At 45.1% G+C, this 16,379-nt stretch overlaps 3 protein-coding genes across 4 annotated transcripts; 1 reads left to right on the top strand and 2 right to left on the bottom strand.

The window, feature by feature from the left end:
* Positions 1–166: 166 nt before the first annotated feature.
* ccdc25 (coiled-coil domain containing 25) lies at positions 167–4,816 on the bottom strand. Its single transcript, XM_061811653.1, has 9 exons — positions 4,636–4,816; positions 4,506–4,553; positions 4,393–4,432; positions 4,138–4,189; positions 3,280–3,355; positions 2,735–2,838; positions 2,448–2,650; positions 1,268–1,313; positions 167–1,198 (listed from the first exon to the last, which is right to left on the bottom strand). The coding sequence occupies exons 1-9, from the start codon at positions 4,658–4,660 to the stop codon at positions 1,169–1,171; spliced, it is 624 nt and encodes a 207-aa protein (XP_061667637.1). The 5' UTR covers positions 4,661–4,816; the 3' UTR covers positions 167–1,168.
* A 420-nt stretch (positions 4,817–5,236) lies between these two features.
* esco2 (establishment of sister chromatid cohesion N-acetyltransferase 2) lies at positions 5,237–11,853 on the top strand. 2 transcript variants are annotated; one of them, XM_061812256.1, is made up of 15 exons: positions 5,237–5,391; positions 5,973–6,079; positions 6,186–6,313; positions 6,404–6,668; positions 6,875–7,106; positions 7,187–7,269; positions 7,439–7,544; positions 7,637–7,718; positions 7,937–7,979; positions 9,422–9,524; positions 9,601–9,732; positions 9,829–9,918; positions 10,109–10,252; positions 10,980–11,164; positions 11,271–11,853. In XM_061812256.1, the coding sequence occupies exons 2-15, from the start codon at positions 6,036–6,038 to the stop codon at positions 11,401–11,403; spliced, it is 1,770 nt and encodes a 589-aa protein (XP_061668240.1). In that variant the 5' UTR covers positions 5,237–5,391; positions 5,973–6,035; the 3' UTR covers positions 11,404–11,853. The 2 variants fall into 2 exon arrangements, with proteins under 2 accessions (XP_061668240.1, XP_061668239.1); XM_061812255.1 differs by having other exon boundaries at positions 5,240–5,391; positions 6,021–6,079; positions 11,271–11,852.
* Positions 11,854–12,306: 453 nt separating this feature from the next.
* Positions 12,307–16,029, bottom strand: pbk (PDZ binding kinase). The gene is made up of 7 exons (XM_061812339.1): positions 15,797–16,029; positions 15,092–15,236; positions 14,881–15,020; positions 14,353–14,522; positions 13,918–14,047; positions 13,652–13,849; positions 12,307–12,897 (listed from the first exon to the last, which is right to left on the bottom strand). Exons 2-7 carry the CDS (start codon positions 15,229–15,231, stop codon positions 12,689–12,691), a joined length of 987 nt encoding a protein of 328 aa, XP_061668323.1. The 5' UTR covers positions 15,232–15,236; positions 15,797–16,029; the 3' UTR covers positions 12,307–12,688.
* Between the last annotated feature and the right edge of the window lie 350 nt (positions 16,030–16,379).

The raw sequence follows: 16,379 nt of genomic DNA, 5'->3' as shown, positions 1-16,379 counted from the left end.
GAACCCTTTCTTGCCTTCATTTTTATTTGTAAAATTATTACGTAATATACGAGTCCGACACTGACACCCAGTGGCCACAGTTAGCTACGGCAACTGCAACGTCACATATTTCAGCCTTCATTCCAGGAAGAAAACGCAAGAAAATTGTGTAACTTCTTAATAATAGATGACATTTAATAGTGTGATGGGTGAAATGTCATTAAGCATATGAGTCACTGTTTCAACTAAAATTCATAGAACAGACTTTAAACAGACGTGAAAATATGACTGATACGTGTCATATCTCAACATTGTTCATTACATGACAATTTAAACAAGAATCATGGAAGTTGACGATGTGACGGGCCATATCTGGTCTTCAGGCGTTGAGTTTCACACACTATTTATTAAACTGTGCACATACTTTTGAGTTCATTTATTTTTGGGCAAATTGGGTCTGCATTGTCAAATAAAATAGCCCTGATTGTAAACTGAAATGACAACAACAACAAAAATGCGCTGACTCAGATCTGAACATCATTCAAATTCATGTGATCATTTTTGCCCCCCCCCCCAAAAAAAAAAGTTGCTCAGCTTCTCCCAAAAAGCTTTAACGACAGAAAAGCAGATATGACGATATGAAGTCTCTTCTGGGCTCTAAGCTGGGAGGGACAAAGACGTCAGCGTGGCGAGAAAACCACAACATGAAGGAGGTTGTGGTGGATATTTTGCATACAACGTAACACCTTTCACATCAAAAAAAATATGGATAGGATTAAAAATGAGCTGAAAGTTTGGATGTTTTGGAGACAACGTTGGAGAGAGCAGACTCGGATGGATGGAGCCGCCAGGGCAAAAAGAGCGAGAGGAAGAGCAAAGAGAAGGGAGGGAGGACATGAAGGCAGTCGGTGTTAAGAGAGGAAGATGCAGGAGATGGATGCACGGGGAAAAAAAGACGACCAGCCCAAGTGAAATGAAGAAAATCCGTTGAGTAATAAGCAAGTTACGACTTCATTTCATTGTCCGATACCTTTGATGGGAATGTCCACGATATGGCCGCCACGGAGACACGTCAGCATATCCAATCCTCCCATCCGGGGTGCGGCGGCCATGTCAAGTTTGTCGCTGCGCCGTTCGTTCCCCGTTCCCCACCCCCAACGTTCGTCGGGTGCCGTGACCGACGTCCTCCTCACATGAAGTCGTCGGAATCGTAGCCTTCCTGCCGGGAGACGGGATTTTACATATTAGCGTCGTTTACGTGTGCCAGCTAGCATGAGCGCTCGCTCACCTCGTTGGTCTGCATGTTTTCGTTCTTCATTAGCGAACTGTAGCACCTGGAAAACGACAACACGCGATAAGAAGCAAAAATCACTCAATATTTATACGACAGGATGGAAAAAATGAGCAATGATAGTGGACTTTGTGAGACACGGTGCACCTTGTACATTATTCTGGACTCTGACGCCTCTACTTTGCTTTGAAATATTCTTCATAGATGTTCAATATTTTTCGAGTCTTGATTATTAGCAACAGGGCAATATCTAATATAGAAGAACATTATATGACTTGATTTGTTGAACAACCGATTGCGAACATTTTGTTTTATGTGTATTTATTGAGGAAAATATGAAGATGTATTTCATGCATCAATAGTTTGCATTGTTCATTTACGCATTGTGCTTGCATTCTTTTGAAAATGTTTTTCTATGTTGCTGGATTGGTTAAAAAAAAAATGATGGAAAAAATGCATTTGGTATTTCATAACTTCAAGTACTGTAATTTGCGACTTACAAACGGCGACTTTTTTCACACGCTTTCAACCCTGCGGCTAATTTGTGCCTTTTTTCTAACGGCCACAAGAGGGCATTTGAGCGAAGGTAAGAGTGAGACTGGTGGAATATATGTGCTGAGGAAGTGACTTTTACTGCATCTGTTTTTTTTTTTTTTTTTAATTTTAAACCAGCCCTGCTAGTGCTGTGCTAGCGTTAGCGCTGTGCTAGCGTGTTGCTGCCGCGTCTCAGTGATTTTTACCCGTACGTTTTTTGTTTGTTTTTTTAAACTGGCCCTGTTAGCATCGCGCTAGCGTGTTGCTGCTGTGTTACTGCTGCGTCTCAGTGATTTAGGTATGTTTTTTTTTTTTTTTGTTTTTTTTAGCGTTGTGCTACTGTTGTGTTGCTACTGTGTTCCTGCTGCGGCCCTGTTCGTGCTACCGTGTTGTTGCTACGTTAAGCTAAGCTAAGGTATTAAACCTTTGAAAACTCTTTCTGTGTACCGTCTTTCTTTGTAAATATCTCGTGTTTCAATATGGGCAGTTGCGGCTTTTACACATGTACGGCGTACATATGTACCAAATGGTATTATTTCGTGTACAAATGTACTGAGTACCGGTTGCGCTCTGTGGGCCGGAAATGACGGTCTTTGTTTGAGAAAGTCTGAATAATGCCAGTTGAGTGTCACGCAAGACTCACTTGAGCTCTTCCATCTCCTTCTTCTTCTTCTGCTCCTCCTTCTCGCGCCTCTTTTGCTCCTGCAGCTGAGCTTTCTTCTCGTTGCGCTCCTCTCGGTCCCTCGACTCCTTCTCGGCCGCCAGGTCCGGGTAGCGCTCCTCTTTGGTCTTCTCCAGCCGGTTCACGATCTCGTTGACTTTCTTCTCCACGGCCACCGTCCTCACCTGCAGCGACAGAACGCACACAGACGCCGTGAAGTCGCGGGTCGCCAAATGCGCGGAGGCGGCGAGGACTCTGGATCCTCCGACCTCTTTCTGTCGATGGAAGCCGATCTGTCCCACCTCCATGTCCCCGGTCTTCTTCAGGTTGCCCCACGGCGTGTAAACCACGCTGATGTTGTTCATTTTACAGCCTGACGACACACAAATGCACAATCACTTGACGCTTCATCGGGAACACAATCCAACACGGTGGCGTCTTGAGATACGACTTATAATATGATCAACTGCAACAAATGAAAACACCACTCACCTGTTCCAACTTCCTTCTCAAAAAAAGCTTTGAGATGGAAAAATTACATTTTGTAAAATTCTATTTAATCAAAACATACAGTAGTGAGATCATTGGAAACCCCTCCGTAAATAAAGAGTTTTGTCACACTTTTGTGTCAATTCAATTGTTATCATGGCGAACCTGGTGGTGTGCACCTCTTGGCCGCCTGGGGGCAGTACAGTATTGACACGGGCCTGTTTTACATTACTTTATTGATTTCACCTCTATTTAATAAGGCCACTGTTTGAGGGAATAATATGAACACCGGTATGTAATAGTTGTATTTCTACGCTGTTCACACCTTGGATACTGTTGTTTTTCACAAGTTGCGCGCAGTCTATCAACACCTCCAGAGGAATATTGTCGATAGTCACACCCTAGAACAGACAAACAGCATTTGAGGAAATATGTAACAATGCAGTAAAGCCTCGGTTCTCGAACGAAAAATTTGAGATTTTTTTGCTTCTGTTTTCGAACGAAAATCGGTATTCAAACGCCCCCGGCAAAACATGGAAATAAAATATTGGGCGCGGCCACACCAGCTGACCCACGACGGGCAAAACGGAAATTACATAACGCGCCCGGCGCAACTAGCGCACTTTTGTTATTCTGCATAACGCAGCCTTTGCACACAGACAGTCCCGGTCGTGACTGTTGTTTTTCTTCTTTTGGAGGAATACCGTATTGGTTCCAAAGAAGCCAAGTTGCTTGTTTAAAAGTTATTCTGCACTTTTGTTAATAAAAAAAAAAAAAAAAAAAAAAGTTTACAAGGCTGGGGGCCGAGTCGCCACAGATACGGTAATGCACTCCTAGCCTTGCGTACTCTACTCCCAAGGCATACATTTTAAGCAAAAAATAAATATATTTCTCAAATTATTTTATGATAAAGTTTTTAAACTATGTATATCTATTTTGCAGTTTATTATCAGGAAAACCTTTAAAAAATGCTTTAAAAAGCAAATTTTTTGAGGCTCGAAACGCATTATTTCTCTTTCCACTCATTGCAATGGGAAATATCGATTCGGCTTTCGAACAAATCACTTCTCGGACCGCCGTCTGGAACGGATTTTGGTCGAGAACCGAGGCATCATTCTATAACAAAAAAAGCTACGTAATAAAATAAATAACCGTTGACCGAATAATTTAAATCGGTGTTCACCTTTGGTAAGCGGAGATAAACGTGAGCCGAGGACAGTTTGTCCACGTGAAACCTGTCAAAAAGACAAAAAAAAAAGCAAACAATTGATAGAAATTCAGATTATGATTTCAATAAGTACAAGTATATTTAGCTCGCTTATCAAGAGGCACCTGTTTAAGTTGTCTCACGACCGAATTAAAAAAAAAAAAAAAAAAAAAAAAATCAACGCTGAGGTTTGAAAAATATTTGGATTATTTGGTTTGCGGTGGAACTCACCAGATGTCTTCGGGCCAACCGTACTTGATGAGATCTTCGTCTGGGTGTGAGGTTAATCGATGAAGTGAAAATGATAACAATAAAATGAACGAGTATTGTGCGGGTGCGCTTACTTTCATATTTGTCCTTTCCCATGTAAATGGTGTAAGTGGGCTCCACCACTGAGACCGCAACACAGACCACAAAACTGTCAGCACAAACACGGGAAGCTAACCGGGCTTGTAAGACCTGATAGCAACTCACCGGCACTTGTAAAGTAAAACACCATCTCGAAGAGATTCCAAATTCACAAACAGACGAGTAAAGAAAAAAAAACAGCCAACAGAAACGTTGGCTCAAAATTAGAACTATTTCCTGAGCGACATTCCTGTTGTCACTTCGCGCGTGGAGTGGAAAGTTGACCTCGGCAGTCGATAGCAGACGAGGAAGACCCCCCCCCCCACCCCGGAAGCACTTATCCGCGCTCCCCCAATCATTAAGGAAAAGGATTTTGTGTTTTCGCACACATTTTAAAACTTTAAAATTGTAATATTTTAATGTTTTTTCCGATTATAAATACTATCTGCGTTCTTGTTTTTTTTTCTTCTTCAAATAAATCACCTGATCAGTTTTATAAGTTCTCCCATTGGTCGAAAAACCCCGCAGAGACCCGAGAGGATGCACTAGTCTAGGTTTATCACAATAAATGTTCATCATAATATTACTCTTTTACTGCGAGGTTTATTGTTTTATTTTGGTCTATTTCTCACAATATAAAATGTTTTAATGGATAAATTATGAATACCATGATAACTTTTGGCATAATTAATAGTTTATTTTTCCATCTCAACGCCCGGTGTGTTTTATTGTGGTATTACCCGCGAAATACCGGTTCCGTTTCGGGCTGGTGCGCGCCTTCAAAACATATTGAGGAAGCGGCTCCAATTTTCGACATTATTTCAACATATTTACTACACTAAAAGTTGTGATTTGTCATCCACAACTTGAAAGGCGTTTTTGGTAAGCTATCCTCATTTTAGCTTCGTCATTTGAGATTGCAGTGCTTGTGCAAGCTATCTTACTCGGAAGCCATATGGGTTGATTTGTTCGAATTATTAACTTTAATAAAGCAAATGTGAGGAATAAACTGCTGCGGTTCAATTCTTTTCATTTTTTTTTGTGCTTTAAACGCTCTGCATGCAAAGCGCGTTTTGCATTTTATTTCATGGTATTATTATCCCGCCATGTCTAAGCGTCGCCCGGCTTTGATATCGCACACGCGGTAGCGTTTATATACATTCACGGTATGTATTCAGAACTCGCCCCTCACTCTCTCTTCGGGATTAACATGACGTCCAAACAATTAAAACACGTGATGGCAAAATTAAACTTTGCAGTTTGCAAATGCGTCAAATCTTGATGTGCCCCATGGCGCCATCTAGTGGTCAAGAAGCCCTAAAGGTCAACAGTATTGAAGATTCTATTGCTATTTCTTCAAGAAAATATGAATGTGCTTGTGTTGCCATGTAAACCAAATACAACAAGTGGTATAAATATCATTTGTTGTTGATTTTTATTTAGAAATAATGCCTTTCCCGCAGTGTTTGGCTTGAAACGGATTCTAAAGAAGCGTAATTGTTCGTACGCAGGCAAAGGATCGAAAGATGCTCGCGTGCAGTCGGAAGAGGAGGCCGTCGTCTGTGGACAGGTGAGGCTTTCAACTGCATTTTGCGGACAAACGCACGCAGTTCGTGTAGGATCTGCTGTACTTTTTTTTTTTTTTTTTTTTTTTTTCTTTCCCCCCCTACCGGCAGTCGTCCGGCCAAGAAAAGCGAGAGGGAGGCGTCCCCCGTCGAGAGGCGACCTACCGGGAGGAAGCCGGACGGTTGTTTGCTCAAAGAAAACCGTCCTTCACCGAGGAAATCTCCTCGGAAAGCAACGGGTAGCGATGCGGTCGGAAGGGGGAAGGGGGGAGGTGTAATCTGCCGATGTAACCGCTGTTCTGTCCCCGATTTCTTTTCTATTTCGCTAGGTTTACCGCTCAAGCCGGCGGTGGCGACGAGCTCCTTCTACGGGCCGAAAAAGAGCGTCTACCTCACGCCCCTGGAGAGGAAGGCAGCCAAGGAATCGCTCCCTCCCCCGCCGCCTCTCCCCCCGGGCAAGGCCAAATCAGCCGAGAGGAAAAACGAGAAGGTGGCGAAAAGAAAGCAGGCCAAGGGCGCGGCGGCGGGCTCGAAGATCAGGAGGAACGCCGGCGCCGCCAAGACCGTCAATCTGCCCAAGTTGAACTCCAGCAGGTGGAACGCGAACGACTGCGGATTTGTTATTTGATCAATTCAATTCAAAGATCTCACGTTTAATAAATCTCATTTATTGCCAGCCCTCCTAGTTAACATGAATGTTTGACTTCCATATCCGTCAATGGCAGTGAACGTCATCGGTTTGGAGTTTTTAGTTGTTTTTTTTTTTTTTTTGTCTTCACATTTTGATCTTCCTCCCTCAGAAACGCCCAGGACAAGGCGTCCGAACCCAAAATGGCCATCACCATCACCCTGAACAGTACGAAGAAGCCCAAAGCCAAGATTTTTGTGGGCGCCGCCTTCTTCAGCGCGCCCAAGAAGCCCTCCTCCGCGCACAGGAAGGCGGCCACCGCCAAGGTCAAGCGGCCGGCCGGCGTGAAGACAGACGAGTCCCGGAGTCACAGGGCGGACGCCCCGCCCAAGAGAACTCAAACGGTGAAAAATCCCAACGGCGGCGGACCGAAGGGGAAGTTTCATTTCGAAACTGGACGTTTTTGTTTCTGTGCGGTTCTCAGAGGGCCGTGCGGCCCGCGGCGAAGAAAGACCCGCCCGGGGGGAAGTTGGACTGTACGAGCGACCTGCCGGAGAAGACGCCGAGGTGCTTCTCAAACCTCAAGACACACCAGACCCAGACACCCTAAAAATATAAAAAATCCTGGGCGGCTTTAATTCTTACTCTTCCCTTATTCCCGTATTTTGCGATTCGCCAAATGATGGCAGGCAAAACAACAACAGCGGCGTGTTTTTCATATTTTTTTTTTCTTTAGATCTCCTCAGGCCGTGGTCAAGGATTACCGGATCACGAAGGAGCTGAAAATCCATCTGACGAGGACCCAGATCCCGACATCCGGAGCATCGTCCTTCGGTTCTCAGGTTGCTTAGCGTAGCATTTAATACGTCTGAATTCCATTTTGTGACGCTTTTTTTTTTTTTTTTTCCCCGTGGAACCGAATTGTCTGGACCAGGATGACAGCTCCAAGATGGTCATTGACGTCTGCGACGCGAGTTCCAGGAGTGCGACCGCCTCCGAGTCCGCACCGCCTAAAAGTAAGCGACGAAGATGCATCACAATTTGGTGTGGGATGCCTTAAAGCTGCGATTATTGCGCCCAATGAGGACTGAAAGTTTTTATATCAACATCCACATTTTCTTCCTTTTTATTTCCAAAGATGCTCCTTTTTGGGGGGAATAATTTCATGTTCTCGTACCTTCTGCTGTGCTGCATCCCGTCTTAAACAACCCCAAAATGTTTTTCCCCCTTCCAGCATCGACTGCTGTGTACCCCATTTTTGGATCCACCTCCAAAGGGTGAGCCGTCAATCTCTTCTTTGTTTGTATATTTCATCATCCAGAAATTTGGGTAGAAAAGTGGATACGTAATGAGCGCACGCCATCGCACTCTCGAATCTGCACAGTCGAGCACGAAAAATGACCCGCGTAAAAATTTTTATGAGTAGAAATACATAGTTATCGAAAAACGTCGCTTATTTTGTGCAGTCTTGACCAATGTTCCCTCTAAGCTGCGCCACTGCGCAATTGCGCACTCGCCGCACATGAAAACCGATCCAGCGGAGTGAACCACAGCCTGACGTCTTTTTTTTTTTTTTTTTTTTTTTTAACACGGAACCGCACGGTCTCCGCTCAGCCCACGTCTACGTCCTAGTTTACCTGACACCGCCCCGCTCCGCTCTTAAAGGGGTAGACTCACAATTCCAAACAGAACACACACCCGCAACTTATACCTGCGGGCATGACTGACCACACCTGTACATTTTTCAAATGTGAGTGACTGATGTTAGCCTCATTGAAGATCTTGAAATGTGAATGTGAAAGCTTGTGCAGCAAAGTTATGGCTAAAAACATTAGCAACCTTAAGGTACCAATCTTTTTACCCAAGAGTCGATTGTTTATTTGCAAAAAAAATATTTTCTCATTATTTTTGGCATTTAATTTGATTTCATGTCACACTCAGGGTGGGGGAACTTTCTTTTTATACGGTAGCGGCTAAAAACATTGCTACCTCATACGTGTCTATGTTTTTAGCCATGACCGTTTACTGTAATTTCCGGCCTACAGAGCGCACCTGATTATAAGCCCGACCCTGTACATTTGTAAAGTAAATACCATACACAAGCTGCAGCCGTGTAAAAGCCGCAAGTCCCCACATTCAAACCCACGTTGAAACACGAGATATTTACAAAAAAAAAACACGATACACAGAGTTTTCAAAGTTTTAATATGTTAGCTTAACATAGCAAGAACACAGTAGCATGAACCGGGCTTATCGAAAAAAACAAAAACAAAACATACCGGTTAAAAAAAAAAAAAAAAACAGCCGCAGGAGCTACACAGTAGCAATACGCTAGCGCGGCACTAACGGCCAGTTAAAAAAAAAAAAAAACGTACATAAATCACTAAGATGCAGCAGTAACACAGCAGCAACATGCTAACGCTAGTGCGGCGCTAACAGGGCCGGTTAAAAAAAAAAACATACCGGTAAAAGTCACTCCCTCGGCACACCGTTGTCACTCTCACCTTTTTCCGCACGAGCGCCCCCTTGCGGCTGTTAGGAAAAATGCACAAATTAGCCGCATCACCGCATAAGCCGCAGGGCTGAAAGCGTGTGGGGGGAAAAAAGTCGCGGCGTATATGTCGGAAATGACGGTATGTGCCGTGTTATTGGCTGGCAAACAGTCCAGGTGGTAAATGACTGCATAAAACAACAAATGACCTCCTTTGCGCCAATGAAGGTCCAAGAGCGCCCCCGCCGGCCCGACTCTGCCGTTGTCGTCCACCAAAGAGCGACCCGTCCGCAAGAGGAAGGAGAAGCACGACCGCGACCAGCTCATCATCGTAAGTCGGCTTCTTTCTCCTGGACCGCGACGTGGCGGCGGTGGCCCGACTTCCTGTTCTGCGCCTTCCCCGGCAGGACGCGGGCCAGAAGCAGTTCGGCGCCGCCAGCTGCGCTTCCTGCGGGATGGTGTACAGCGCGGACAACCCCGAGGACAACTTCCAGCACGAGCAGTTCCACCGCTGCCTCCTGAACTCCATCAAGTTTGTGGTAATGTGGACAGAGGAGAACGTTGCAAAAAAGACTTCCTGTTGGGTTATTTTTGCTTTTGTTTATTTGTTTGTTTGGATTTTTTTGTTTCCCCAGGGTTGGAAGAAGGAGAGGGTGATGGCAGAGTTCTGGGACGGAAAGATCATCATGGTCCTGCCGGATGATCCCAAGTACGCCGTCAAAAAGGTACGTTCCAATCGGTACAGTCACCTCTCATCAGTTATCAATAAGTTACTGTGGAATTTGATTGATCCGTCGCCAGAAAATTGCAATTGCCGTAATTTCGTGTCGGCACAGCAGCGCCGAGTGCGTCGGTGTTGCGTATCGACGCAGCGGACGGTCAGAATGTTTGAAAAATGCCGCAAACGTTTTTCAGGCGGATGAGGTGCGCCGCATCGCCGACAGCGAGTTGGGCTTCCAGCAGGTGGCGCTCAGCAGACCCTCGCAGGCCAAGACCTACTTGTTCGTCAACAGAGGTCGGATGGTGGTGGGCTGCCTGGTCGCAGAATCCATACAGCAGGTCGACGACATTCCCGATTTTATGGCAATACCGTAATTCCCGGCCTATAAGCCGTGACTTTTTTCACACCTTGCGGTTTACGCGGTGATGCGGCTAATTTGTGCAATTTCGCCAACGGCCGCAAGTGGGTGACTTTTACCGGTCCGGCCTTGTTAGCGCTGCGCTAGCGTGTTACTGCCGTGTCTCTGTGTTTTTTTTTTTTTTTTTTTTTGTTACCAGTATGTTTTTTTTTTTTTTTTAATGAGCTTTAGCACGACGCTAGTGTTAGCCTGACGCTAGCGTTTTCGCGATGCTAGCGCAATGCTAGCGTTAGCATTAAACTCTATGTACCGTCTTTCTTTGTAAATATCTCGTGTTTCAATGGTGGGCACTTGCGGCTTTGACACGGCTGCGGCCTACGTATGTACCAAATGGTATTTCCTTTCCAAGGGTACTGGTTGAGGCTTATAACCAGTTGCGCTCCGTAGACCGGGAATTACGGTACTTAGATAAGTTCCTTTTCTGCTCCCATCTGCAGTTCGAAGGAAAATTAATTTTTAAAAGACGATTCTATCGAAGATCAATAGAAGGACACCTCGATAACATTAAAAACTTTTTAAGTCTTTTTAAATTCCTCAATTTTGATCCAGTGTAAGAGTTTAAGACCTTTTATAGGCCAGCAAGACCTGTTAAGGCTTCTCTAAGGCCACTCGCGCGGAAGAGCCAACTTTACGCTCGTGTTCGGTAGGCCTTCAGAGTTCTGGAGCAACCGGATCAGCCCAAGGACTTGACCAAGGATGACTTCATGGACCGGCACCGGGCGTGGTGCTGCTCCACCGTGCCGGAGAAGGCGCTGTGCGGCCTGAGTCGCGTCTGGGTCTTCAGCCTGGCCCGCCGTCAGGGCATCGCACGCCGCATGCTGGACACAGTCAGGTAGGCGGCCATTTTGGCGCCCCTGGCGACCGACGTTATCGTGTAATTACATGCGACAAACTCGTGGAATCGATCAGGGTCACGGTTGCTTTTCCTGTCATTCAAGGAGCACGTTTATGTACGGGAGTCACCTGACGAAGGAGGAAATCGCCTTCTCGGACCCGACACCGGACGGGAAACAGTTTGCGACGGCGTACTGCGGCACGCCCGCGTTCCTCGTCTACAACTTCGTCGCCTGAAGCGACCCGCAAGCGAATGTTTCACGGTGTTGTTTTTTTTTTTTTTGCTGTCGGTAAAAGTCAGTCAGTTTTCCAGCTCGCGGCTGAATCTTGCATACAGTATTTGTTTTTTTTTTTTTTTACATTTAGTAAAAAAAAAAAAAAAGTCAGTTTTTCAGCTCAGGGCTGAGTGTTGTATATTTGCGAAAGTTTTATGCAGATGTTTATACAGAAATTTTTAAAACATTGATCTCTTCACTGAGTTTCGAAGGAGGAAATGTATTTTTGGGAGGATTCTGTTTTCCCTTCTCACTGGAATTTTGTGGGAACGTTGTCGACAAAAATTCACGACATTATTATAATAAACCAATAAGCGTTGAAATTACAGTTAAATGTGACATTTATGACTTCAATTGGTGTAATTTAAAGAGTTGTGTATTGATGACCTTCCCCATGGCTTGAAAATAATAAACTTTGGACAATGACATCCATTTATCCATATCTGAGCCGCTTATCCTCAAAAGGGCAGCGGGCAAAATGACACACAAAGCATCTATATTCTTTGTTGCTTATCCTCACGAGGTTCGGAGGAGCCTATCCCAGCTGAGGTGTGGTACACCCTGAACTGGTCGCCAGCCAATCGCGGGGCACATAGAGACAAACCGTTGAACTCACAATGACACCTACGGGCAATTTAGAATCTGCAATTAATGTTGCATGTCTTGGGGATGTGGAAGGAAACCAGAGTGCCCGGAGAAAAGCCACACAGGCACGGGGAGAACGTGCAAACTCCACACGGGCTTGGCCGGGATCGAACCCGGGCCCTCAGAACTGTGAGGCCACCGTGCCACCCACACGCAAAGCAAATTAATGTTCAACATTTCATACACTAACAATGTGCTTTATTTGGGTGAAAGCATTTTCAAAACAAAATGAACGTTGCACAGTGCAGGAATGATCATTTAAAAGATGTTTCAAAAAGCAAAAAATGCATAAAAAGAGACAAATTGGATGTAGGAATATATATTTTAATTGTAGCTAACGTTCTTTGTCAACATGGCAGAAAAATAAGTATTGCTGTTCAATTGATAGATTCCAGCAGCATAAATAGATCCTTTGATAAAGAAATATACGGAGAAGTATTACAAAGTACATTAATGGATGTACTTGCTAATTGTTAAAAAAAAAAAAAAAAAAGGATTAACCGAATTGTTCTCCGACAGCATCGATCCAAACTGAGCATTTTTGTGTTTGTAATACAGCGACAATTACACAAGATACGCATAGAAATGTATCAGAACGGCGCTCAAACGTCGTCAAGCGCGGCGTCGCCCTCCAGCGCCTGCACGATCTGCCGGGCCGAGGGTCTCCTCTTGGGGTCCTCCTCGGTGCATACGTAGAAGAGCTCCAGCATCCTCCCGTAGGACTCGCCCAGCGCCTCGGCGTCCAGCGGCGGCCGCGTGCCCAGCCGGGCGTAGTAGGCGTCCTCGTCGAAGCTCGCCTCCATCGACTCGTCTGACAGAAGAAGAATCGGGAGTGGTGAAGCAGCAGCGGCTCAAGGAACCCGACTATTTTTGCACGCCCGCTTCCGAGACACTCAACAATATTACGCCTGTGATCGTGAGGCGGTTCTCGTTTCGATACGGATCCGGAACACCTGCACTATTCATGGGTGTAACAAGAGGGCAAAGAGCAACGTTAAACGAGTGTTTAAAAAAAAAAAAAAAAAACATACCAAAATAATTGAGATTGATATTTCATAATACTACAGTCAATATATTTTCACTTCGATTCAATGCGTAGGGGAGCGTTAGCATCACATCATCATGATCACGGTTCGCTAATTTAACATCTTGTCAAGGAAGATTTTGATATCGAACGTTAGCCATCTTTAAAAAAATGGGGATTTCATGATTGGTCGTATTTAATATTAATCAATTTGACATTAAGATTTAGAAATCGCTCCGATGTTGTTTTCAGGTTTAAGAATGAAGTTACTAACCAACCACGACGATGAGAATTTGTTCACAGGTTTGAATGTGATTGGACGATTCTGAGGATAGCCACGGGTTATTTTTCCTCACGGAATTGAAATATAATTTCCCAAAAATTACAAGTATTATAGACTGGACTGCCGCACTGCCGCAGTTGGGACTAACACGGCCGCGCTCCGGATACTAAACACCGAGACTCCCCAGGTACAACCGATGGCGACGAGCCACACGCTGCTTCGCCTCAACGTCCCACATTTTGTCGCAAACCATCTCACCTTCATCCTGCTCCTCCTCCTCCTCCTCATCCTCATGATGTCGCGGCAGATCCACGTGAGGCATGGCCAGGGTCATCATCTCCCACAGGGTCAGCCCGTAGGCGAAGACGTCGGCCTTGTCTGTGATGTCGCCCGCCTCCAGGGCCTCTTTGGGGTTCCAGGGCTCCGTGCCGATGTACTCGGAGTCGGGCTCCGACGCTGTCCGACAAGAGACCCTTTGTTGGACACGCGAAAGCACACATTGGACGCCCGCGGCGCGGCGCTACCCGTCATGTTCTCGTCCAGCCGGAGGGACACGCCCACGTCGCAGATCTTGACGGCGTCAAAGTTGCCCCTGACGACCACGTTGCCGGACTTCATGTCGCCGTGCAGCAGTTTTTTCTCGTTGTGAAGATACTGAACACAGAACAATGCGGTCGCGTTCAATTGCTAGCAGAAATTATTTTTATAACATACATGCATTTGTAATCATCATACATTTCACCTTCACTTTTTTTTCATCTGAAAAAGGCATTTTATAATTAATTTTTAAGACGTGCCGCCACTTTGTAATGCGCATTACTGCCACCTACAGGACTGGAGTGTAAGGAGTCAGAAGCGTTCCGTTTTTTTTTGTTTTACAACAACGGACAATTTGGAATGACACAATTTGTAATCATAAATAAATATGAGTCCACGTGTTTTTTTGTTTTTGTTTTTACCTGGAGCCCGCGCGCGACATGCAGCGCCACTTTTTCAACGTCGGCGGCGGGAAAAGCCCGCAGGCCGTCTTCTCGGCGCTTCTCGATGAGGTCGTTGAGCGAGCGCTCCCCTCCGAACTCCATGGCCAGGCACTCGGATCCGTCCTTGGCCGTGGCCAACGCCCGGAACCCTGCAAGGTTCCCCGCGAACACGCACATCCGGGTCAGTCATCGGCACGTATTTTGTACACGTACAAATTTTGAAAAACGCTAGCTGTGTTGAGGCTATTTAATTCGTGTTGCTTCAGTGTAAACTAATGTTTGAAATTTTGCTCCAATATTTGTCCAAATGTGCCTTGAGATTTTTTTTTTAAAGATTTTATAAAACTGTTTAGAATTTCAATCCGCCCAAAAAACTCATTGCATGGCACCAAAATGGGTATGCTTACACTCAGCAAATATGGTAAACTGTACATTTACTGTACTATTTCCCAAATATCGTTCCATGTGTGACGGGTGAAATTTTTCTTTTTTTTTTTTCAAACTGACCAACAATATTGGGATGGTTGATCCCCTTGAGGACCTCGGCCTCGTCCTTCAGGCGCTTCTGGTAGACTTCGGCCTGTTTGCTGGCGCATTTGCTGTTGATCTTCTTGACGGCCCACGGCGACGCGTTGACCTTCCCCTGTCTGGAATCAAAGCGACGGCTTCGTTAGCAAATCAGCTCGAAGACGGGACGGCACGGAAGGGCCCTCCTCGCCTGTCCATCAGGTAGACGCAGACTCCCGTCCCGCAGCCGAGCTTCTTCATGAACGGCGACGCCGGGATGTTGACGGGGGTTCCGCCTCCGCTTCCGACGCTCCTGAGTCTCGACGTCACGGGCGAGGTGAATTCGGTCATGCTGTCTAATACAAAGCACACAGATAATTTACTCTACCCTCCCCCCAAAAAATAAATCTGACTTCTCAAAAAAAGATTTTGTGTCGGTATGGAGAGTGAATGTTGCCGTAAATGGTCACCAATTAATGGTTCAGATCCCACTAAAACGTTGCAAGAACATTTTTTCTACTACATCGACCTGTTCACCTGACATTATAATTACTATAACACACAAATCTTCTTCTTCTTTTTTTCCCAGCATTGAAATTGAGGTCAAATGTGACGTCACGCAAAATTAGACTTAGCTTGGTTGCGTCACTCGGCGTCGTTTCAAGACTGGTTATGGATTGATTTCCTTCCCCGTGCACTGAAGATAATAAATCGGAAAGATGCAAAAACCGAGCAAGAAGTCGTGAGCCTCGACGCTAACCATTAGCAATGAAGCTAACACTGCCTGAAAAACAGCCACAATGGCGACGAGTCCAAACTCGAGTTCGTACTGCGAACCTCAACGACAACTGCAGTTTGAGCATATCCTATTTAATTAATTTCTCATTTTACATTAAAAAAAAAAACGTAACTTTACCTGTTTACACAGCGGTGCAGAGAAGAAAATAATCGCGCCGAACGTTCAAAAATGCCAATGACGATTTGACAACGGTCGACGGAAGCCTTGAAAAGTCAAATTATACGGACGTTGCTTGGCCAAATTACTTATTTTCTAGTATTTTAATGGGATATACTGCAGTTAATACGCGTAACAGGATGTTTATACGATTAATTTATTTACTATCTTCAGTGAATTTTCTTTAGCAATCGTTTACAACTGCGAATTGTAATCTCTTCTGCTCACCGTAGTTGTAATACAACTTTCCTCCGTTAGAGGTCAGTGACGTCGCAAATACACTACAGTTGTGATTTCTACTTGAGAGGCACATTAAACACCATTTTTACATTCTCCGTCACATTTCAACATACTTGTATTATTTCATAAACTCTGGAAAGGCTCAAGAACGCAAGCCGTGCCGGCAGTTTTACTGTATGTTGTTATTCTTCAGTCTCATGGAGATTGGTGAGTTTTATGACTTATATAGTTGTAATAGTTGGACGTGTCACTGCGTCTTAAATTTTTGGGAGGACTGTCATTGACTCATCAAATCATCGCAACC

This window comes from Syngnathoides biaculeatus, chromosome 23, assembly GCF_019802595.1.
Source record: "Syngnathoides biaculeatus isolate LvHL_M chromosome 23, ASM1980259v1, whole genome shotgun sequence".
Lineage (NCBI taxonomy): Eukaryota > Metazoa > Chordata > Actinopteri > Syngnathiformes > Syngnathidae > Syngnathoides > Syngnathoides biaculeatus.
Note: the sequence above shows the minus strand (reverse complement) of the source record. Positions and strands in the feature narration are given on the sequence as shown.

What these genes read in the sequence shown, in the direction of transcription:
- ccdc25 (XM_061811653.1), bottom strand. Translation starts at nt 4,660, where the DNA reads ATGGTGTTTTACTTTACAAGTGCCG. An exon ending in GCTTCCATCGACAGAAAGAG is followed by an intron (nt 2,651 to 2,734) that starts GTCGGAGGATCC and finishes CTGTCGCTGCAG; the next exon opens with GTGAGGACGGTGGCCGTGGA. An exon ending in AAGGAGATGGAAGAGCTCAA is followed by an intron (nt 1,314 to 2,447) that starts GTGAGTCTTGCG and finishes GTCGTTTTCCAG; the next exon opens with GTGCTACAGTTCGCTAATGA.
- esco2 (XM_061812256.1), top strand. Translation starts at nt 6,036, where the DNA reads ATGCTCGCGTGCAGTCGGAAGAGGAGGCCGTCGTCTGTGGACAG. An exon ending in AGGCCGTCGTCTGTGGACAG is followed by an intron (nt 6,080 to 6,185) that starts GTGAGGCTTTCA and finishes CCCTACCGGCAG; the next exon opens with TCGTCCGGCCAAGAAAAGCG. An exon ending in CGCATGCTGGACACAGTCAG is followed by an intron (nt 11,165 to 11,270) that starts GTAGGCGGCCAT and finishes CTGTCATTCAAG; the next exon opens with GAGCACGTTTATGTACGGGA.
- pbk (XM_061812339.1), bottom strand. Translation starts at nt 15,231, where the DNA reads ATGACCGAATTCACCTCGCCCGTGACGTCGAGACTCAGGAGCGTCGGA. An exon ending in CAACCATCCCAATATTGTTG is followed by an intron (nt 14,523 to 14,880) that starts GTCAGTTTGAAA and finishes GGAACCTTGCAG; the next exon opens with GGTTCCGGGCGTTGGCCACG. An exon ending in ATGTCGCGCGCGGGCTCCAG is followed by an intron (nt 14,048 to 14,352) that starts GTAAAAACAAAA and finishes TTCTGTGTTCAG; the next exon opens with TATCTTCACAACGAGAAAAA.